The sequence below is a fragment of the Chaetura pelagica genome, unplaced genomic scaffold, assembly GCF_000747805.2.
Source record: "Chaetura pelagica isolate M959 unplaced genomic scaffold, ChaPel_1.0 scaffold2, whole genome shotgun sequence".
Lineage (NCBI taxonomy): Eukaryota > Metazoa > Chordata > Aves > Apodiformes > Apodidae > Chaetura > Chaetura pelagica.
The window spans coordinates 1,625,116-1,642,080 of record NW_009952796.1 but is presented as its reverse complement, the minus strand read 5'-3'; the positions used below and the strand labels follow the sequence as shown (position 1 = coordinate 1,642,080).

The 16,965-nt window shown below is 42.4% G+C and overlaps 1 protein-coding gene across 1 annotated transcript in view; it reads left to right on the top strand.

Moving 5' to 3' along the window:
• USH2A (Usher syndrome 2A (autosomal recessive, mild)) overlaps positions 1–16,965 on the top strand; it is a 393,962-nt gene that overhangs the window by 363,358 nt on the left and 13,639 nt on the right. The window contains exons 63-65 of the mRNA XM_009994736.1: positions 67–1,583; positions 2,549–2,870; positions 16,931–16,965. Coding sequence (XP_009993038.1) covers positions 67–1,583; positions 2,549–2,870; positions 16,931–16,965 — 1,874 coding nt within the window. The remainder of the gene's footprint in view (positions 1–66; positions 1,584–2,548; positions 2,871–16,930) is intronic.

The window sequence follows — 16,965 nt, the reverse complement described above, 5'->3', positions numbered from 1 at the left end:
TGCTTCCCTTCCCAATTCCCTTTCCTTCCCGCTTCACTCCTCACCTTGCCTTTCTGTCTTCCCCAGACCTACAATATTTTCAGCGATGACAACCTGGAGTACAGTGGTTTATCTCGCCAGTTCCTCTTCAGGCGCCTCGAGCCATACACTCTCTACACCCTGGTCCTGGAAGCATGCAACGTGGCAGGCTGCACTCGTTCTCCACCCCAGCCTGTCCGAACAGATGAAGCACCCCCAGTGTCTCAGATGGCACCTGTAATCCAGGCAGTGAATGCTACCAATGTGGAACTGAGCTGGCTGCAACCAATTAATCCAAATGGAAAAATTAGACACTATGAGGTTATTCACAGACGCACAAAAGAAAATGCTGCAGGGCACAGAGTGGCAACAGAAGATGAGAAAACTGTTTTCACAGAATATAACACTGAAAGTAATATATTCTTTTATAATGACAAAGGTTTACAGCCATGGACGAGGTATGAGTATAAAATACGCACCTGGAATGCAGCAGGCTACACTGACAGCTCCTGGACAGTGGCAAAGACTAGTCAAACTGCCCCGAAAGGTCTTGCTGCCCCCAGGTTATCCTTGGTTTCAGTTAACCCCCGTAAGGTGCTCATCTCGTGGGCCTCCCCCGCACAGCCCAATGGTATTCTTCAGTCATACAGGCTGCTGAAAAATGATGTTCTCTACCCTTTCAGCTTCGATGCTGTGACTTTCAACTACACAGATGAAGACTTACTGCCCTACTCAACGTACAGTTATGCGGTAGTTGCCTGCACGATGGGAGGCTGCTCTACCAGTGAACCAGCTGTGATACAGACACTGGAAGCAGCTCCTGCCTTCGTGGATCCACCATCTCTGCGGGCTGTCAGTGCGACTCAAGTTAATGCAACTTGGGCACCTCCTCAAATACAAAATGGAGACATCATCAAATACATATTAAAATCAAATAATGAGGAGTATTATCCTGGCAAAAGGTTGCAAATGTTGGTTTCTAATCTACAGCCTTACAGGCAGTATGATTTTGCGTTGGTTGCCTGTACTGCAGGGGGCTGCACATCTAGCATGCCCCAGTCAGTGATGACTATGGAGGCTCCACCATTAAATCTGGAAGCTCCCAGGCTGCTTGTCATGGGCTCAGAGTCAATTGAAATCACGTGGAGACTTCCAGCTAACCCCAATGGAAAAATCACAAGCTATGAGCTAAGGAGGGATGGTGTTCTTGTTTACTCAGGGCTGGAAACTCGGTATCTTGATTTCACCCTAATGCCAGGCATGGAATACAGCTACACCATCACTGCAAATAACAGTCAAGGGAGTGTGACCAGCCCATCAGCTCAGATAAAAACCAACCCTTCTGCTCCATCTGGAATGTTGCCTCCTAGGCTGCAGGCATGGTCCTCAAAGGAGATTTTGGTGGCCTGGGATGCTCCTATCAAAGTAAATGGTGACATCAGAAATTACACAATCTCAATCCATAGGCCTGCTGAAACAGGAAAGAAAACTATTCACTTTGATGCATCTCATGTTTCCTTTGTGAGACGGTCATACATAGTGGCAGAGCTACAGCCCTACAGTAGGTAAGTCTGGAAGACCTCATTTGTTGAAAGAATGCTGCCAGGTGATTCAGTGGGCTGGCAGATAGTTTAACCATCTTCTTTAAAGAGAGAGTCAGACCCATGGGCTTTTGGTTCCTAAAAACACGATAAAACCAGGATTTTTTACATTTATAGTAATACCATCTTGGTGAAGTGTGTAGGGTTGACAGATGGTAATTAATGTAAGGGGTAATTCAGTACTCTGCTATAGACTCCAAAACCTGCCATCTTGCACTTGTGTATCTTGTAAAGGTCGAGTTGGGGAGACCAAAGACGTGTCAACCAGGCTGTTCACAGGATAGCAGAGCTAAGGCAATGGAGTCACACCAGGAATGTGCTCACACCTTTGAGGTGCAAAAAAGTGACTTGTGCTTAAGTAAAAGCTAAAATTTAAGAGTGAGTACCAGGCTCGGCTACAGAAGGAGCACGCTTAATACTGAAATGATATCTTCCCCACTAATTCTTGATTATTTACCTGACCTTTTGTTATATATTTGTGTAGGCATAATTTGTTTCTGTTACACGGTTGATAAGTCTGTCTACTATTTACATAGAGCTAATCTAAATCCAAAGAGAGAAGAGTAATAGAGTGAAGTTCTACAGCACTCAAATGATACCCAAATAACCTCCTACAATTAAACATAATTTTGATTCACATAATCAGAATCAAAACTATTTTGATCACTTGGCTCTTGCAGATGTTAACTTTGCTCTGAAAAACACCCAAACAAAACTGCCAACAAATCAAAACCCAAAAGACAGCATACTTCATTTTTGCTACACAAGGCACAGCATATAATCTGTATGTTGTACAAATTGTTTTCTTACTAAAATACGCCAAAGACCAAGAGAAATTAAGAAACTCTCCATGCCTACTTGACTCAGATTTCAGTCCATATTTGTGTTTGCAGTGCTTTAACCAGTTTGTCTCATTTGTCTTCCCAAAGGTATGAAGTACAGGTCCAAGCTTGCACAGAGCTGGGTTGTGCCTCCAGTGAGTGGGCATCAGTACAGACGCTGGAGTCACCCCCAGCAAGGCAGCCTGCTCCCCTCATAGAAATACAGACCAGAGCTGGGGGCTTCCAATCAACTTCTTCCATCCTGTGGACTGGCCCACAGCAGCCAAATGGGAAGATTTTATATTATGAACTTTACAGAAGGCGAACAACACAGGCCCACATAAATTTAGACCTTGTACTTGTTTACAATGGTTCTTCAACCTCCTTCAAAGATGACAAGTTGCTGCCTTACACAGAATATGAATATCAGGTGGGAATTGAAGTAATTTTGGAGCTTCTCTTGTGATTTCAGTACACTTTGAGAACCTTACTTTACACTTAAAATGAACATACACATCTCATTTCTAATGTTAATAGTCTTTTGGTACCCAAATTATTATTGTTAATGTGTTTTAAATAGTTGAGAAGCTGAAAATAATTTTGCACAAGTAATACATTCATTCAGCAGTAATTTTTCTTCAGCCTAATCATAAGTGCCTGTGTTTCTTATGTGTTAAATGTTTGAGTACACTCCAGAGCTTTTGCAAGGCTTCACTGTTATGTGAGTAGTGTGAAATTCTAGTTCTTAAAAGGCAGCTTCATTTCATTGGGTCTTCTTTCTTCTTCCATCTTCCTCTATCTAATCTGAACTTATTTTTACTTTATGAACTTAAAATAGTTTACATCAAGAGGAACTGGGGTTGTTTTATCTTTTAATTAGATGTTAAGATCCCAAGCAGTTTTCATGGGTGGTTCAAAAGTGAATTTGCTGTTGATGATTGTTGTTAATTCTCACTCACATAGAGAGATCAGTCCTGCCATTCTTTCACTTATAACTTGTAACAGTTACAAAGTTACAAGTTTTAGCATCATGGTTTTGTCGTACAGCACTAGTGATAATGTATAGTTTTACTTTTTTCAGCCTATGAACCAGGGACATTGCTATTTATAACTCTCTCTCAAGTTTTTATTTGAGTTTATATGAGTGGAATTCAGACCCTTGAAAAAAAAAACACAACACACTTTAAATTTGTTGTTTCTAAGAGTGGATGTAGTATCACAGCAGGAGAAGGTTGACTTTTTTATAGGATGTTGCCAATGTATCAGCACGCTTCTCTGCCACAAAACAGCGTGTCGATAAACCTCACTATTGATTCTGTACACAATATTTCTACACATGATGTATCTTGAAGACAAGTTAGGCAATGCTCAGAAGTCTTTACAATCTTTTTCTTAAAAAACATAATAATTAACAAAAAAATTCAAGCATGGATTTGTTTTGATATATACAAAACAGTGCATTCTGCTTTTTGAGCTCCTGCAATTTGGCGGCAATCTTTCTTTTACTGGCTTACTTGCTTTACAGGATCTCAAGATAATTCAGGTTGGAAGGGCTAACTGGAGGCCATCCAGTCCAACTTCCTGCTCAAAGCAGGCTCAGTTAAGGGGTCAGATGAGGTTACACAGGGCATCCTGAAAATCTCCAGGGAGAGTGCCTGTGTAAGTCCTCAGGGCAGTCTGCTCCACTGCTTGACTGTCCTTGTTGTGAAAAGGTTTTTTGGTTACGTTCAGTCAGAGCTCTTTTGTTTGAACTTATACCTGATTTCTCTCATCCCCTCCCGCCATATACCATTGTGAGTAACCTGGACCCACCTTCTTGTTAGCCTGTGGGAATGTGCTGGGGTACTGCAATCAGGCCCTGCAAATGCATCTCTTCAGGCTGAACAAACTTCAATCCCACAGCTTCTCCTCATAAGCCAAGTTTTCCAACCCCCTAATTATCTTGGTGGCCCTCTGCTGAACTGTCTCCAATTTAACAATGTATTTCTTGTTTTCGGGGGCCCAAATGGAACAAATGCTAAGTAGAGGCATGTAATCACTTCCTTTAATTGTCTGGCTGTGCTCCTCTTAAACAGCTCAAGATGCTGTTGGTCATCTTTGCTGCCAGAGTATGCTGCTGGCTCAAGTTCAGCTTTCTACTAAGACTCTTAGGTCCTTTCCAGCAGCTGTCTAGTCCCTAGCCTGTAATGCTGCAAGGAGTTATTCCTTCCCAGGTGCAAGACATTGCATTTGCCCTCGCTGAAATTCATAAAGCTCCTGATGACCCATTCCTCTAGGCCCTTCTGAATGGCAGACCTGCCCTTGAACATACTGACTTGTCCCTTCCAAGAAGCACAGAATCACAGAATTGTCATGGTTGGAAAAGTCCTCTAAGATCACTGAGTCCAACTGTCAACCCAGAAAAAAACAACTACAGCCTGCCCTGAAGTGCCACATCTGCACATTTTTTTAACAGCTCCAGGGATGGTGACACCACATCGTCCCTGGGCAGCCTGTTCCAGTGCCTGACTGCCTCTCAGTAAATAAATTCTTCCTATCTCTAGTCTAAACCTCCCCTTGCTCAACTTAAGGCCATTCTAGTCGTATCATTATTTACTTGGGAGAAGAGACCAACACTCACCTCACTATAACTTCCTTCCATGTAGTTGTAGAGAGCAATAAAATCTGCCATCTGCAAATTACATGACAGTGCACTTCACAGACCAGGTTCTTCAGTAGCTGTGCTTCACTGCTACTGTTATGTTATATTTGGTGGCCAAAAACCATGAAGAATTAAATCTAAAATGTTGCTTTATTACATTAACAGTACAGTCTATCCAGCTGCTGTATGTATAGCTCTTGTAGACTCAAAGAATCATGTAGGCTGGAAAGGACATCCAGAAGGCATCTCGCCTGACTCACTGCTTGAAGCAGGTCCAGACAGAGCTGGCTGCTCAGGGCTGTGTCCAGTTGAGTTTTGGATCAAGTTTTCTATCCATGAATCTCTAAGGATGGAGATTGTACAGCCTGTGTGTACCCACCCTGTTCCAATTTCTGATTACATATATTTTTGTGTGTGTGTGTGTCTAATCCCCTTGTTTCCTTGTTTCAGCTTGTGTCTCTTGCCTCTTGGTCCATTCCTGGCAGAGTCCCTGGGTTTGGGACTTCACAAATTTGGGACAGGAAACAAACCAAATGAACAATTGTAAAACTATCGAAAAGAGAGCCTAGGATGCTACTAGAAAAAGTGTAGTTACAGCAGTATTCACAAACCTCTTTTTTCTTGTTGATATTTCTGGATTGGCAACCTGGCTGTAAGGTAACAGCCAGCGTGAAAAGTGTGTCTCTTCACTTTGTGCTGCAGGAAATTACAAGCATCTGTCAGCTGACTGCTTCTTAAGGCTGATTGCAGGTCCATGTTACTTGATTTCCTTCAGTTACCTAATGACGTCTTCTCTGAAATCAGCAATACAGGAGATGCTACAGTAATACTTTCCAAAGCAAAACTTATAATTATTCAAAGCCTGAACATTTATTGCACTTCAAATATATGAGGGTATATTTTCTAGTTGTCATGTCTCCTTTGACCGAAGCTGTTAAGCCTTTCCTCAAAACAGCATGTTTTAGGGTCAACTATTTGTGGTTTAAGTCCTACTGTGTACAAACATTAAAGTTTATATTTCTTTCTCCCAGCTTGTCTTTAACACCTGTATACGGCCCAGCTGTAGGCCTACAACTCTCTGAAGTGTGTTCTTCATTTACTGTAGTTTCATTTTAGCAGAACCTGTTAGACCAGATCTCCTTACTCTTGAACAGGATCAGTGCAGGATGAAAGTTCAAGTGCAGACGGGCAGGTAGAAAGTATTGTACCAAACCCAAGCCTTAATTATTATTTAGGAAACATCCTTAGATAAAGATAAACATCCCAACTTGTTACTCAAGGTGGAAGTTGTAGACATTGACTATGGGATGTTCTCAGTTGCACCAACTTTCAATTATTTCAGTCAGAGGCTGTTTTTTGGGAAGCTGATACCAGAGGGACTTGCCTGAGCCCAATATTTTAGTGATCTATTTGTGATGGCTAACAAAGAAAGTCTCTTGATCAGAATTCTGTAGTTTCCCATGCTGTACTCAAGACTTTGCTTTATATCTTGGTTCTACACCATAAATAGGCTGAGCTGTTCACTGGGACCCTAAATAATTTTTTGTTGTTTTTTTTTTTTTTCACTGGTGGCCATTTATTTCACCATGAGAGTTTTTTGCATGCACGTGTTTGTCTTCTGCTTATGTCACTTGCAGCAGTCCTCTGGGATCTATTCTGAGCATCTCCATTGTTGGCAATTTATGTCTTGCCTGTGAGACGAAATATTTGTAAGCATAGGACTTGGCTTTTGCTATTATGCTGATGAAACCCAGATTTATATTTCACTTAAACTGGATATTGATTCTGCTGTCTCTGGATGTGAGGCTTGTTTGCTGGACATAAAACTTCAAATGCAACTGGATTTCCTCCTGCAGAATGCAGATAAAATCAAAGTGCTGTGATGGGACTCTCTCCAGCATTTTTGGAGCTATTGAGCTTTAGTTCAATGAACCCTGACATCTTCTTTGGATGTGAAGTCAGGATTCTGTAGTTGGGTTTTTTTCGTTGTTCATTTGCTGGAAACTTCAGCTGATATTTAGGGCTTGTAAGACTAGGTGCAAAAGTTGCACTGTCAAATATGATGTAACTTTAGAAGCTCATGCTGGTCAGAGGCTATGTCCCCTAAATGCTAAGGTCACTGTTGTTCCAGGAAACACTTTTATTCTTTAAGGGCCAGATCTGCATAGCATACTAGCACCTGCTGGGTTTCAGTGGGTTTTTAAGAGGCACTGAGGTGTCTACTGTCTTGTAGGGCAGAAAAGATTACTTAAATCTTTGAAATGGTCTCTGTCTGCCTATATGTATATTTAGATACTTGCATTTTCTAGCTTTTTTAGGTATTTGTTGTAGTGCTGCTTGAGATCCTCAGTTGTACTAAACATGTAATTGCATGATCTTGTGAAAAAAAAAAAAAAAAAAGAAGAAGCACGATTTAAACAAACTCTGTAATGCATAAGGCCTAATGAGGTGGCAAGAGTAACCTTTTGGAATATTATTGAAACAGTCTGTAGGCCCTTATCAGGAATTATTGAGGGTGGTGTGCAATGTTACCGTAGAACAGCCTAGAGAGTCAGACTTGTTTTCCTCAGCTAAGGGAAGGGTCTTTTGAAACAGACAGTTGTGACATTTGTGACATTTAGTTCTGTTCAGCAAAGCAGAGTTGTCATAGTATAATGCAGTCTTCATGCAAGTGCAGTGTCATTCTTCCACAATTGCACTTAATTGTATACTTCAGAGTGCTTATTTAGATTAATAGCTTCATGTATTCCTGGTTCAGGATACATCCTTATTTCCATTTGGCAGGCATGAAACATGTAAAAGACAGAAAAACAGGATTTTCCCTTTTCAGAAAGTTTTATGGCTCCCTATTGTCCAGGAGAACTATCTGGTCAAACCGCAACAGAGACATAGCATCCCTCTTGCTTGTGAAGTGTCCTTCTCACACTCCAGTTACTGCAGCCAAATGAAGGGTTAGGAAGCACCCCAAGATATACCAGCAGAAATGTGTTTTGGGTTCTCCATCTTGGACTCTCAATGAGCAAAAAAATAATAATATTCTGACTCCAGAAATATAAAGAGAAAAAAAAAACATGGGTGCAAAGTCATGAAGATTAAGGCAGGATCAACTACACAGAGTGTTGAGTATGTCAGCCTTCTTGGTCACTTTTGGAGGTTTCAAGAATGACACTTGGTTTACCAGCTTGTCTGCCAAATTGTTGCCTCGGCTCCTGTTTGTGCTGCTTAGTTACTGACACACAACTGACTTCTGCAGCTTAAAATGGAGTGAAACTGGTTTTCTGACTGGCCAGTGATGGGTAGTCAACCATTTGTAGTATCCCTCCTATCTGGCTCCTTTTCATCTCTTTAATTCACCATTTCTACCCATTTCCCTGACAGAAAGATGTACGACAAAGTAATAACATAAAAGAAAATCTATTTCTTTCTTGCACTCTCTACTCATTACCCCCTCTTCACTTTGGAAAAGTTTGGGTTTTTTTCTTGCAAGATCCTTTGTACTTCCCACTTTCAAGTAAACAGTTTCTCATATTGTATGTGCATTAGGCTATGGAGCTCAACCTCACCTCCTGAGAGGCAAAGCAGACACAACTATATTGTTAAGTTGATATCATGTCAATTCCTACTCTAAATAATTTTTTTTCTGAACTAGATGCTTCTTTTTCCTTGGTAGAGGGTACACAAAAGGAAGAAGAGCTGTTTGAAACCACATGATTTCTCTTCACAGAACCACAGAATCACTTAGGTTGGCAAAGATCATCGAGTCCAACCATTAGCTCTACTCTACCAAGTCCAGCACGAAGCCATACTCCCAAGCACCACATCTAGACAACTTTTAAACACATGCAGGGATGGTGACTCAACCACCTCCCTAGGCAGCATGTTCCAATGTCTGACAACTCTTTAAGTGAAAATTTTCTTTTTACTGTCTAGTCTAAACCTCCTCTGGTGCAGCTTGAGGCCATTTCCTCTTGTTCTATTACCAGTTACTTGTGAGAAGAGACCAGCACCTACCTCTTTACAACGTCCTTTCAGGTAGATGTAGAGGGGGATGAGGGGGTCCCCTCAGCCTCCTTTTCTTCAGATTAAATACCCCCGGTTCCCTCAGCTGCTTCTCATGAGACTTGTTCTCAAGGCCCTTCCCCAGCTTCTTTGGACACACTCCAGCACCTCAATGTCTTTCTTGTATTGAGATGCCCAAAACTAGACACAGTATTCAAGGTGTGGCCTCACCAACGCCGAGTACAAAGGGACGATCACCTCCCTGGTCTTGCTTGCCACACTATTTCTAATACAGGCTAGGGTGCCATTGGCCTTCTTCACCACCTGAGCACACTGCTGGCTCATATTCAGTCACCTGTCAATATTCAGCTGCCTATCAATCAGAACCCCAATTCTTTTATTAAAGAATTTATTTTATTTGTCAGCTGGATGAGGGGAGAGCAGTGAATGTCATCTACCTTGACTTCAGCAAGGCTTTTGACACTGTCCCCCATAACATCCTCATTAGGAAACTCCGGCAGTGTGGGCTAGATGAGAGGACAGTGAGGTGGATTGAGAGCTGCCTCTGTGACAGAACTCAGAGGGTTGTGATGAATGGGGCACGATCACACTGAATGCCTGTAACCAGTGGTGTTCTCCAGGGGTCAATACTCAGTCTGGTCTTGTTCAAAATACTTATCAATGACCTGGACGAAGGGATAGAGTGTGTCCTCAGTAAGTTTGCTGATGATACCAAACTGGGAGGGGTGGCTGACACTCCAGAGGGCTGTGCTGCCATCTACAGTGACCTGGACAGGCTGGAGATCAGGGCAGAGAAGAACCTAATGAGGTTCAACAAGGGCAAGTGTAGGGTCCTGCAGCTGGGGAGGAAGAACCCCATGCACCAATATAGGTTATGGGTAGACTTGTTGGAAAACAGTTCTGAAAAGGATCTGGCAGTCCTGGTAGATAGTAAATTATCCATGATCCAGCAATGTGCCCTTGTCACCAAGAAGGCCAATGGAACCCTGGGATGCATAAAGAAGAGTGTGGCCAGTATGTCAAGGGTCATTCTGCCCCTCTACTCTGCTCTGGTGAGGCCACAACTGGAATACTGTGTCCAGTTCTGAGCTGCCCTGTTCAAGAGAGTCAGGGAACCACTTAAAAGAGGGTCCAGCAGAGGGCAAGAAAGATGACTGTGGGATTGGAGCATTTTCTTTATGAGGAAAGGCTGAGGAAGCTGGGACTCTTTAGCCTGGAGAAGAGAAGGCTGAGGGGAGACCTTATTAATGACTGTAAGTATCTAAAGGGTGGGTGCAAGGAGGATGGAGCCAGACTCTTTTCAGTAGTTCCCAGTGACAGGATGAGGGGCAATGAACACAAGCTGGAACATAGGAAGTGCTATTTAAATATGAGGAAAACTTCTTTATGGTGAGGGTGACAGATCACTGGAACAGGCTGCCCAGGGAGGTGGTGGAGTCCCCTTCTCCGAAGATATTCAAGACCCACCTGGTTGCAGTCCTGAGTGATGTGCTCTAGGGGATCCTGCTTTAGCAGGGGAGTTGGACTAGATGGTCTCTAGAGTTCCCTCCCAATTCTGTGATCCATGATTAAGCACCACTTCAGGTACTATATTTCTATTGTCAAAACCATCCTAAATTCAAGTGTTTAAACAATGCATGATTACAACAAACTTTGAGGTTTTTTTCATTAAACCAAATAATGATATTACACTGGATTTGTTGGCTTCCAAAATTGCCAGTGAGACTCTTAAAGTACCACTCTTGTAAGACCTTTCTCGGTAAATTCTCACATATTCCAAACTATGGCAAGCTATCCTTTAAAAATACATTAGTGTAAGTACTAGGGGAAAATACACTCCAGGGCTATAGATGACTTGATATGATTTCCCTGATTGTATCTTTTTATTTATGAGGCATAATTTATGACTGCTGAAAAGCAAACTAAAATGAGTGATGACTAACTACAGCCAAAGTAATAAATCAGAGCAGAGAAAGAAGTGGTGATTTTGATCGAATCTATTGAATTAGCTGTTGCCCTTAGCCATTACAGGTATTGAGAAGACCTTTTAATATCTGCTTATCTCTCTCATGGGAACTTGGTAACTATCTCATTATATACCCATAGGAAACAAATTATTTAATTTTCTGCCTTTTAGAGTTAAACTTGTTTACATCCCTCATTAATTGTTGGTGTTGTACTATGTTATATGAAATGAGCTTCCTTTAGAATTTAGTAATTTTAAGTCCCAAACTGTTTGCCTACTGTCTTTCCCTTTCCCTTCCCCATAATGGGTTTTCTTGTTAGCATTTGAACAGTTAAGATGAATAGCAATGTTAAGAGACTCAAATTATCACAGTGCTATAAGCCTGGACCTAAAATCTACTCCATTGCAGACCTTCCAAAGAATGCTAACTGAATGTTGAAGAGGGAAAAGCATGGATCTTAGGATGGGCAATCAGAAATCACACATTTATTTACTACCTCTGTGCACCCCTGCTTATAAGTGGATGCACTATTTTCTCGCTGTTGCCTTTGCTCTGTTCCCCATGGAGTGCAGCCACTTTTGAAACTTCCTGCTTTGCTAACACCTGCCTGACACTGCAGAGCCCAGATGCAAATATATTATCCTAATACTGGATGCTATATTTCATAGACAAGCTTTGTGCTCTTGAGCTGTGCTGACATTGCCTAAGTAGCTCCAAATTACCTGGGATGAAAGCTGGCCAGTTCTGGTGAGAAGAAAGACTTGGGAAGGGTGCTGCAACTGATGGTGAGAGGGAGCTCCTCTGGTTTTTGTCTGTTTTTAACCAGCTGAGATTGTGGTCTCTTCAACTTTCTTAGAGACAGCTGCTCAATTGCTAAAAATTGGGTACTGTGTTTCTGAAATCTGCTGATGTAATATCTTATATACCCCTAAAATATCTTGCTATCTTGGAAAAGAATTACACTGTGAAAACTGTATTTCTGCAAGGGTAGGGCTGGATGTGAAACATACTTGACTGAAGAAATCCAAAGCAAAGTCTCAAAATCTGCTGTGTATTTGTGACCTCCATGAAACAACTCCAGAAAGAGTGGTATGAACCCTTCTCTGCTACCATTTCTCTCTCATGGCATGTGCTGACAGTGCCAGCATTGACTCCTTTTCAGAAAGACCAGCAGTCACAGGTGTGTGCAGTCCATGGTTGCCCCAAGTGTGGAGATTCAATTCATACCTGATTCACTCACAGGAGTAAAGAGTTCACATGTGAAAGGGGTGGCTTGGTCTGACCTTATGGTTCCCCAGAACCTACAGCACTACATAACTGCCCTACAGCTCTAATGAGTGCTCAAAGCTGAAGGTAGGTAGTGATTTACTCAGGAGATTTTTTTTTTTTAAGGCGAATAACTCTGTCCCAAGCCACAGCCACCTACGGGGCTGAGGTCATGTCCCTCACAGAGGCCAGATGTTAACTGCAGTGTGAAGCAGCTTGATGCACAGCGCCTGTAGGACCTGGTGCGAGCCAGGCATTGCTGATAGGTAGCCAGCTGTTTGCCTCCCTTGCCTCTCTGCCAGTTTTGTGCATGCAGGAAGGGTGAGCAGTGCCTGGCCTCCATGCAAAGCAGAGGTTCCTACCTCTCCCTGGCCTCAGAGGTTGCAGAAGCTCAGGACTGCTGCCTTCACACAGGCAAGCCAGCCTGACGCTTCCCCAGAAGTGAATGAGAAGACCTCTCCAGCAACATAGTTTCTTATTCTCTTCTGGCTCTCGCTGCCAGTGGCTCCCCTTTGCAGGAGCAGGGAGGATTCCCACATGGGGACTACCTGGTTGGTCCCTGTGTTTGCAACCATAATACCTGTCATGTTGTTTGAGCCAGGTCAGAGATCTGCGTGTTGTGAGCTGGCAGGGGTTAGCATAGGCAGCTCCTCCTTGGCCAAACCCCACCTCAGTCAGCCCTGGTCACACGTATTCATGTGATTGGAGTCATCTGATCAAGGGATTGCTTTTTTGTTTTGGGAAACTTTTGGCCATGCACTGTGGTTTTTGCCTTAACCCTGGACTACCCTTGTTGTTTGATGGGGGGTTAATTTGAGTGATTTTGGCAGCTTCTTCGCCTTCTCTTTTTTCATCAGGGTGAGGCCATAGTGCTCACCTAGTTTATCATTGCTTTTCTTCTTTTGCTTTTCTTGTGCTGCAGAGTTGGATGAGCTGTGGAAGCATATATCCAGCTGTTTCCTTCAGTTCCCATTAGTTCTTCCTATATGGAGTAAATGCTCAACTTGAGGAAAGAAAAGCTCCTTTTTTAGTTTAAAACATAGCTTCCTTGGGTAAGGACCTGGGGTTTCAAGAATGTTGCAGAAGGTGAACCTTGTGGTCAGGGATGGAGTAAGTCATCAAACAGGCTTCTTCCACTGTCAGCATCTACAATGGTGTGACTATTTTTCATCTACACCTGAAGGCCATTGTGATTTTGTTGCCCTCTATGGAAGGAGTATGACTCATCTTTACAAAGCTGGGTTCAGCATGGTAAGGTGGTGGCCATTTTCTCAATGCTTCCCTTCCTGCTCCTCATAGGTTTTGCACTTTTTGCTGTGCCGATGAACCCTGAGGTTGTCCTGTGAGCATTTTTAGTGGTGGCTGATCACCTCTTGCTTCCAGGAGCAGAGATTTGTGAAGGCTCATTCATGATGGGAAAAAAACAAGCTTAGCTACCTGTAACCAGAGTTCTTCAGTCCTCCAAATATATTTTCTCTGGAGAGGTTTCTCCCCTCTCTCTGGCTCCACTTCAAAGTGCAGTCTGGGCTGGGGGCCAGCAGATGGAGAAAGCTATAGCTGATTTTGGAGCCCTCTCCTGGCTTTTTTGGGACAGCACAGCCATTAAGAGCAGAACATCTTTTGGCAGGATGCTGAGCCATGCACCATGATGTCAGACTTAATGCTTTTGGAGGCAATATATTCAGAAAGTCAGGGTATAAGACAATTTTCTTGGCTTTCTGCTTTCTGTGTTGTCAGTACATCCCTGAGATGTGGTTGCTTCTTATAAAAGAGCCCATGTGCCTGTGGACACTTTTCTACTTCTTATATTAAAAGAAGCAGGTAATACTGCTGCCTATTAAGCTCTTTACATTTCTATAAGAATGCAAGTAAATATTTTTGTGTCGATTATATCACAATCTATTAGGATTTTTTTGCCAGCCGAAAAAGCCTTTTACAGAAGTCCAGACTGTGAAATTTCAGTTTAACCAGGTAAAAGCTTTGTGACTGTTTTGTGGTGACTTTGTGAAGAGCCATGACCAAGCTTCTGATTTGAATAGACTTTTGTTGCCATGCTGTTCTATTTCTTCATGCAAAGAAGTGGCTAAACATTAGCATTTCTGCCTGCAAGCAATTCTGGGCACTTATTGCTCAAAGTCTTCAAAGGCTGACCAAGATTTACTTGGATTGTGATTCTCAATCCATGCATCCTTTTGCAGATTGCTGAGTGGAAGCAGAGGGTGTTAAGGGAATCCAGATTAGATCAGTGCAAATCCAGAGTTTAGATCCTCAGAAATCCTGTTCAGCTGTCACAACTGTCTCAGAAGTTGGCCTTGGAGAGTTTCACAGACACCTAGAGGTTTTCTGCTGGAAACACATTGTGCCATGGCTGAATAGTTGGTGTCTGTCTAGGAGATAAGCTTAGAGCGTGCTAGTCCATCAGGCCCATATGCATGAGGCTTTGACCACTTAGCTGCAATGTGAAAGGGAATGAGCATCTCCTTTTCCCTTGTCCCAAGTCAGTATTCTGAAAGAAAAAGGCATTGTTTTCTGAAATACAAGGCATAGGTACCCGTGACAGGAGAGTGATCAATGGAGGAATGCGTCTCCATCCAGCTCTCAGTGCAGTGTGTGCATCCCAGGTGAGTTGCATCCCTCTCTCCTCCAAATTTCTCAGAGGGTCCCATTCTACATCTGAGTGCCTATGCTGCACAGAAAGCCTCTGTTCCTAACTCATCACCTTTCATATTCCTGTGAGCAGCTTGCTCAGCAGGTCAGGCCCAGCACTGTTACGCTCCCTGCTCATTAAGGCCACAGCCTGGATTTAACTGGGGCACTTGAACTCAGGTCATCACTGAGTCGATGCCAGTGGCACACTCAGAACTGCTCTTTCCACATGTGGCTTATTCTCTCTTCCAAGAAATATGCCTCTTGAAATGAATGACTGTGGGCAGATCTTTTTAGTAGCTTGGACTGAACTGAGATAGAGGGTTTGACCTACTGCAGTAAAGCGAACAGAGTTTAACTTTATGAAAAGTTCACAACAGAGATATATTACTGATTTCAATGAAAAGTGCTTTGGCTGAGCTTTTTATTGTAGGGCATCATCTGTACTTACGTAATGTTTCAGTGGATGATGCTGTATCTTACTGATGGAATCAGGCAGGAACTCTGGGGTTGTAATTAGCGTGTCCACAGTCTTTGAAACCACTGTGGTGGTTTTTGGCCTTTTTCCTTCCCCAGACCACTTGTGAAGTGTCCAGTGGTCTTGAAACTTAATATTGTAAGCTTGAAGGACTTGAGGATCAGTTTTGAAGACCTCATATTTCTAAACCTCTTTTTTTTTAAGGCACAATACCAGTGTTGACTTCCCCAGGACCTCTGCCCAATGTAGATCACATAAGAACATGTTTTACTGTAGTTAGAACTATTCACCACGGAAGCTTACTAAGGAATACTTATACTAAAAAATTGCTCAGACAGTCCTCTTGTATTGCCATTTAGATCTATCATTCTGATTGATCACTATGTGGCTGGCTAATATTGAGCCTAATTTAACCCTATACGCTCATGCATCCATCTATTCTGTCTATTGTACCTGACATTCTACAAATTACTTACTCATGCAAATGATGACCTAAGGCAACCTTTTATGATATTCGTGTTTAATTATACAAATAGTTTTTGATAAATAAGATTATACATCCTTCCATATGTTTATTCACTCCTTGATGAAAGCAAAATTTAATTTTCATGCAGATTTGTTGGAGAGTGTGTTAAATAAGTGCTGAGTTTTATGTAGTCTGCAGATCACTCTGGTTTTGGGAAGCTGACAAAAACAGTAGGCATAGTTCATAGAGACATGTGGTTTTTAATCAGGCCTAATTCAAGCTGCTAAATTTTGAAATCTTGGAACTGAAGCTGTTGCTTTTGTGCTCATGCAATAAAGCAAATGTTGCTGTGAAAATAAATTAAAGATGCTGACTTAACAACCCTTTTCAATGGGGCTTTATTTATATTACGAGTTACTGAAAATGCTGCCAAATGATTGATACATTAATATTTTTAAGAGAGAGATATGTTTGTAAAACTTTCTGGTCTTAAAGATTAACTAGAGCTTGGCTTGTGCAATTCAGTCAAGGTGAACATAACTGTCTTACAGCGCCAGGTGGAATTCACTGGGGCTGCTTGCAGACATGAAGGAAATGTGTAGAAAGGAGAAAGATGCAGGACTGGATATCAGTTTAGCTGTTTGGATGTCTTTGAAACCATTGCCACTGTTGATCACAGCTTCTGAAAGAGTCTTCTTTGCGTGGCATGACACAGACAGTGGTGGGAATTCAGAGTGTGGGGATCATGTATGAAAAAGACACATAAGCACACACTGCCTGAGACATGAAAACTGCTTCTTTTCCATAAATGTAGCAGTGGGAAATATTTTGGTCTTCTGATAGGAAGTCACTGATACAACAGAGGTGCTGGACAGCAGTCAAGGGGTGTGAGTGTGCTGCGTTTTTCTCAGTGTTGGTACAGCTGCAGTAGCATCCCTGGCTAACCATGGATGTTTTGTAGGCTTGAGTCCTCCACTAACAGGTTCTCTGTTTTTGTGTGCTGAAGGTGTGGTCAGTAAACTCGGCAGGCCGGACACCGAG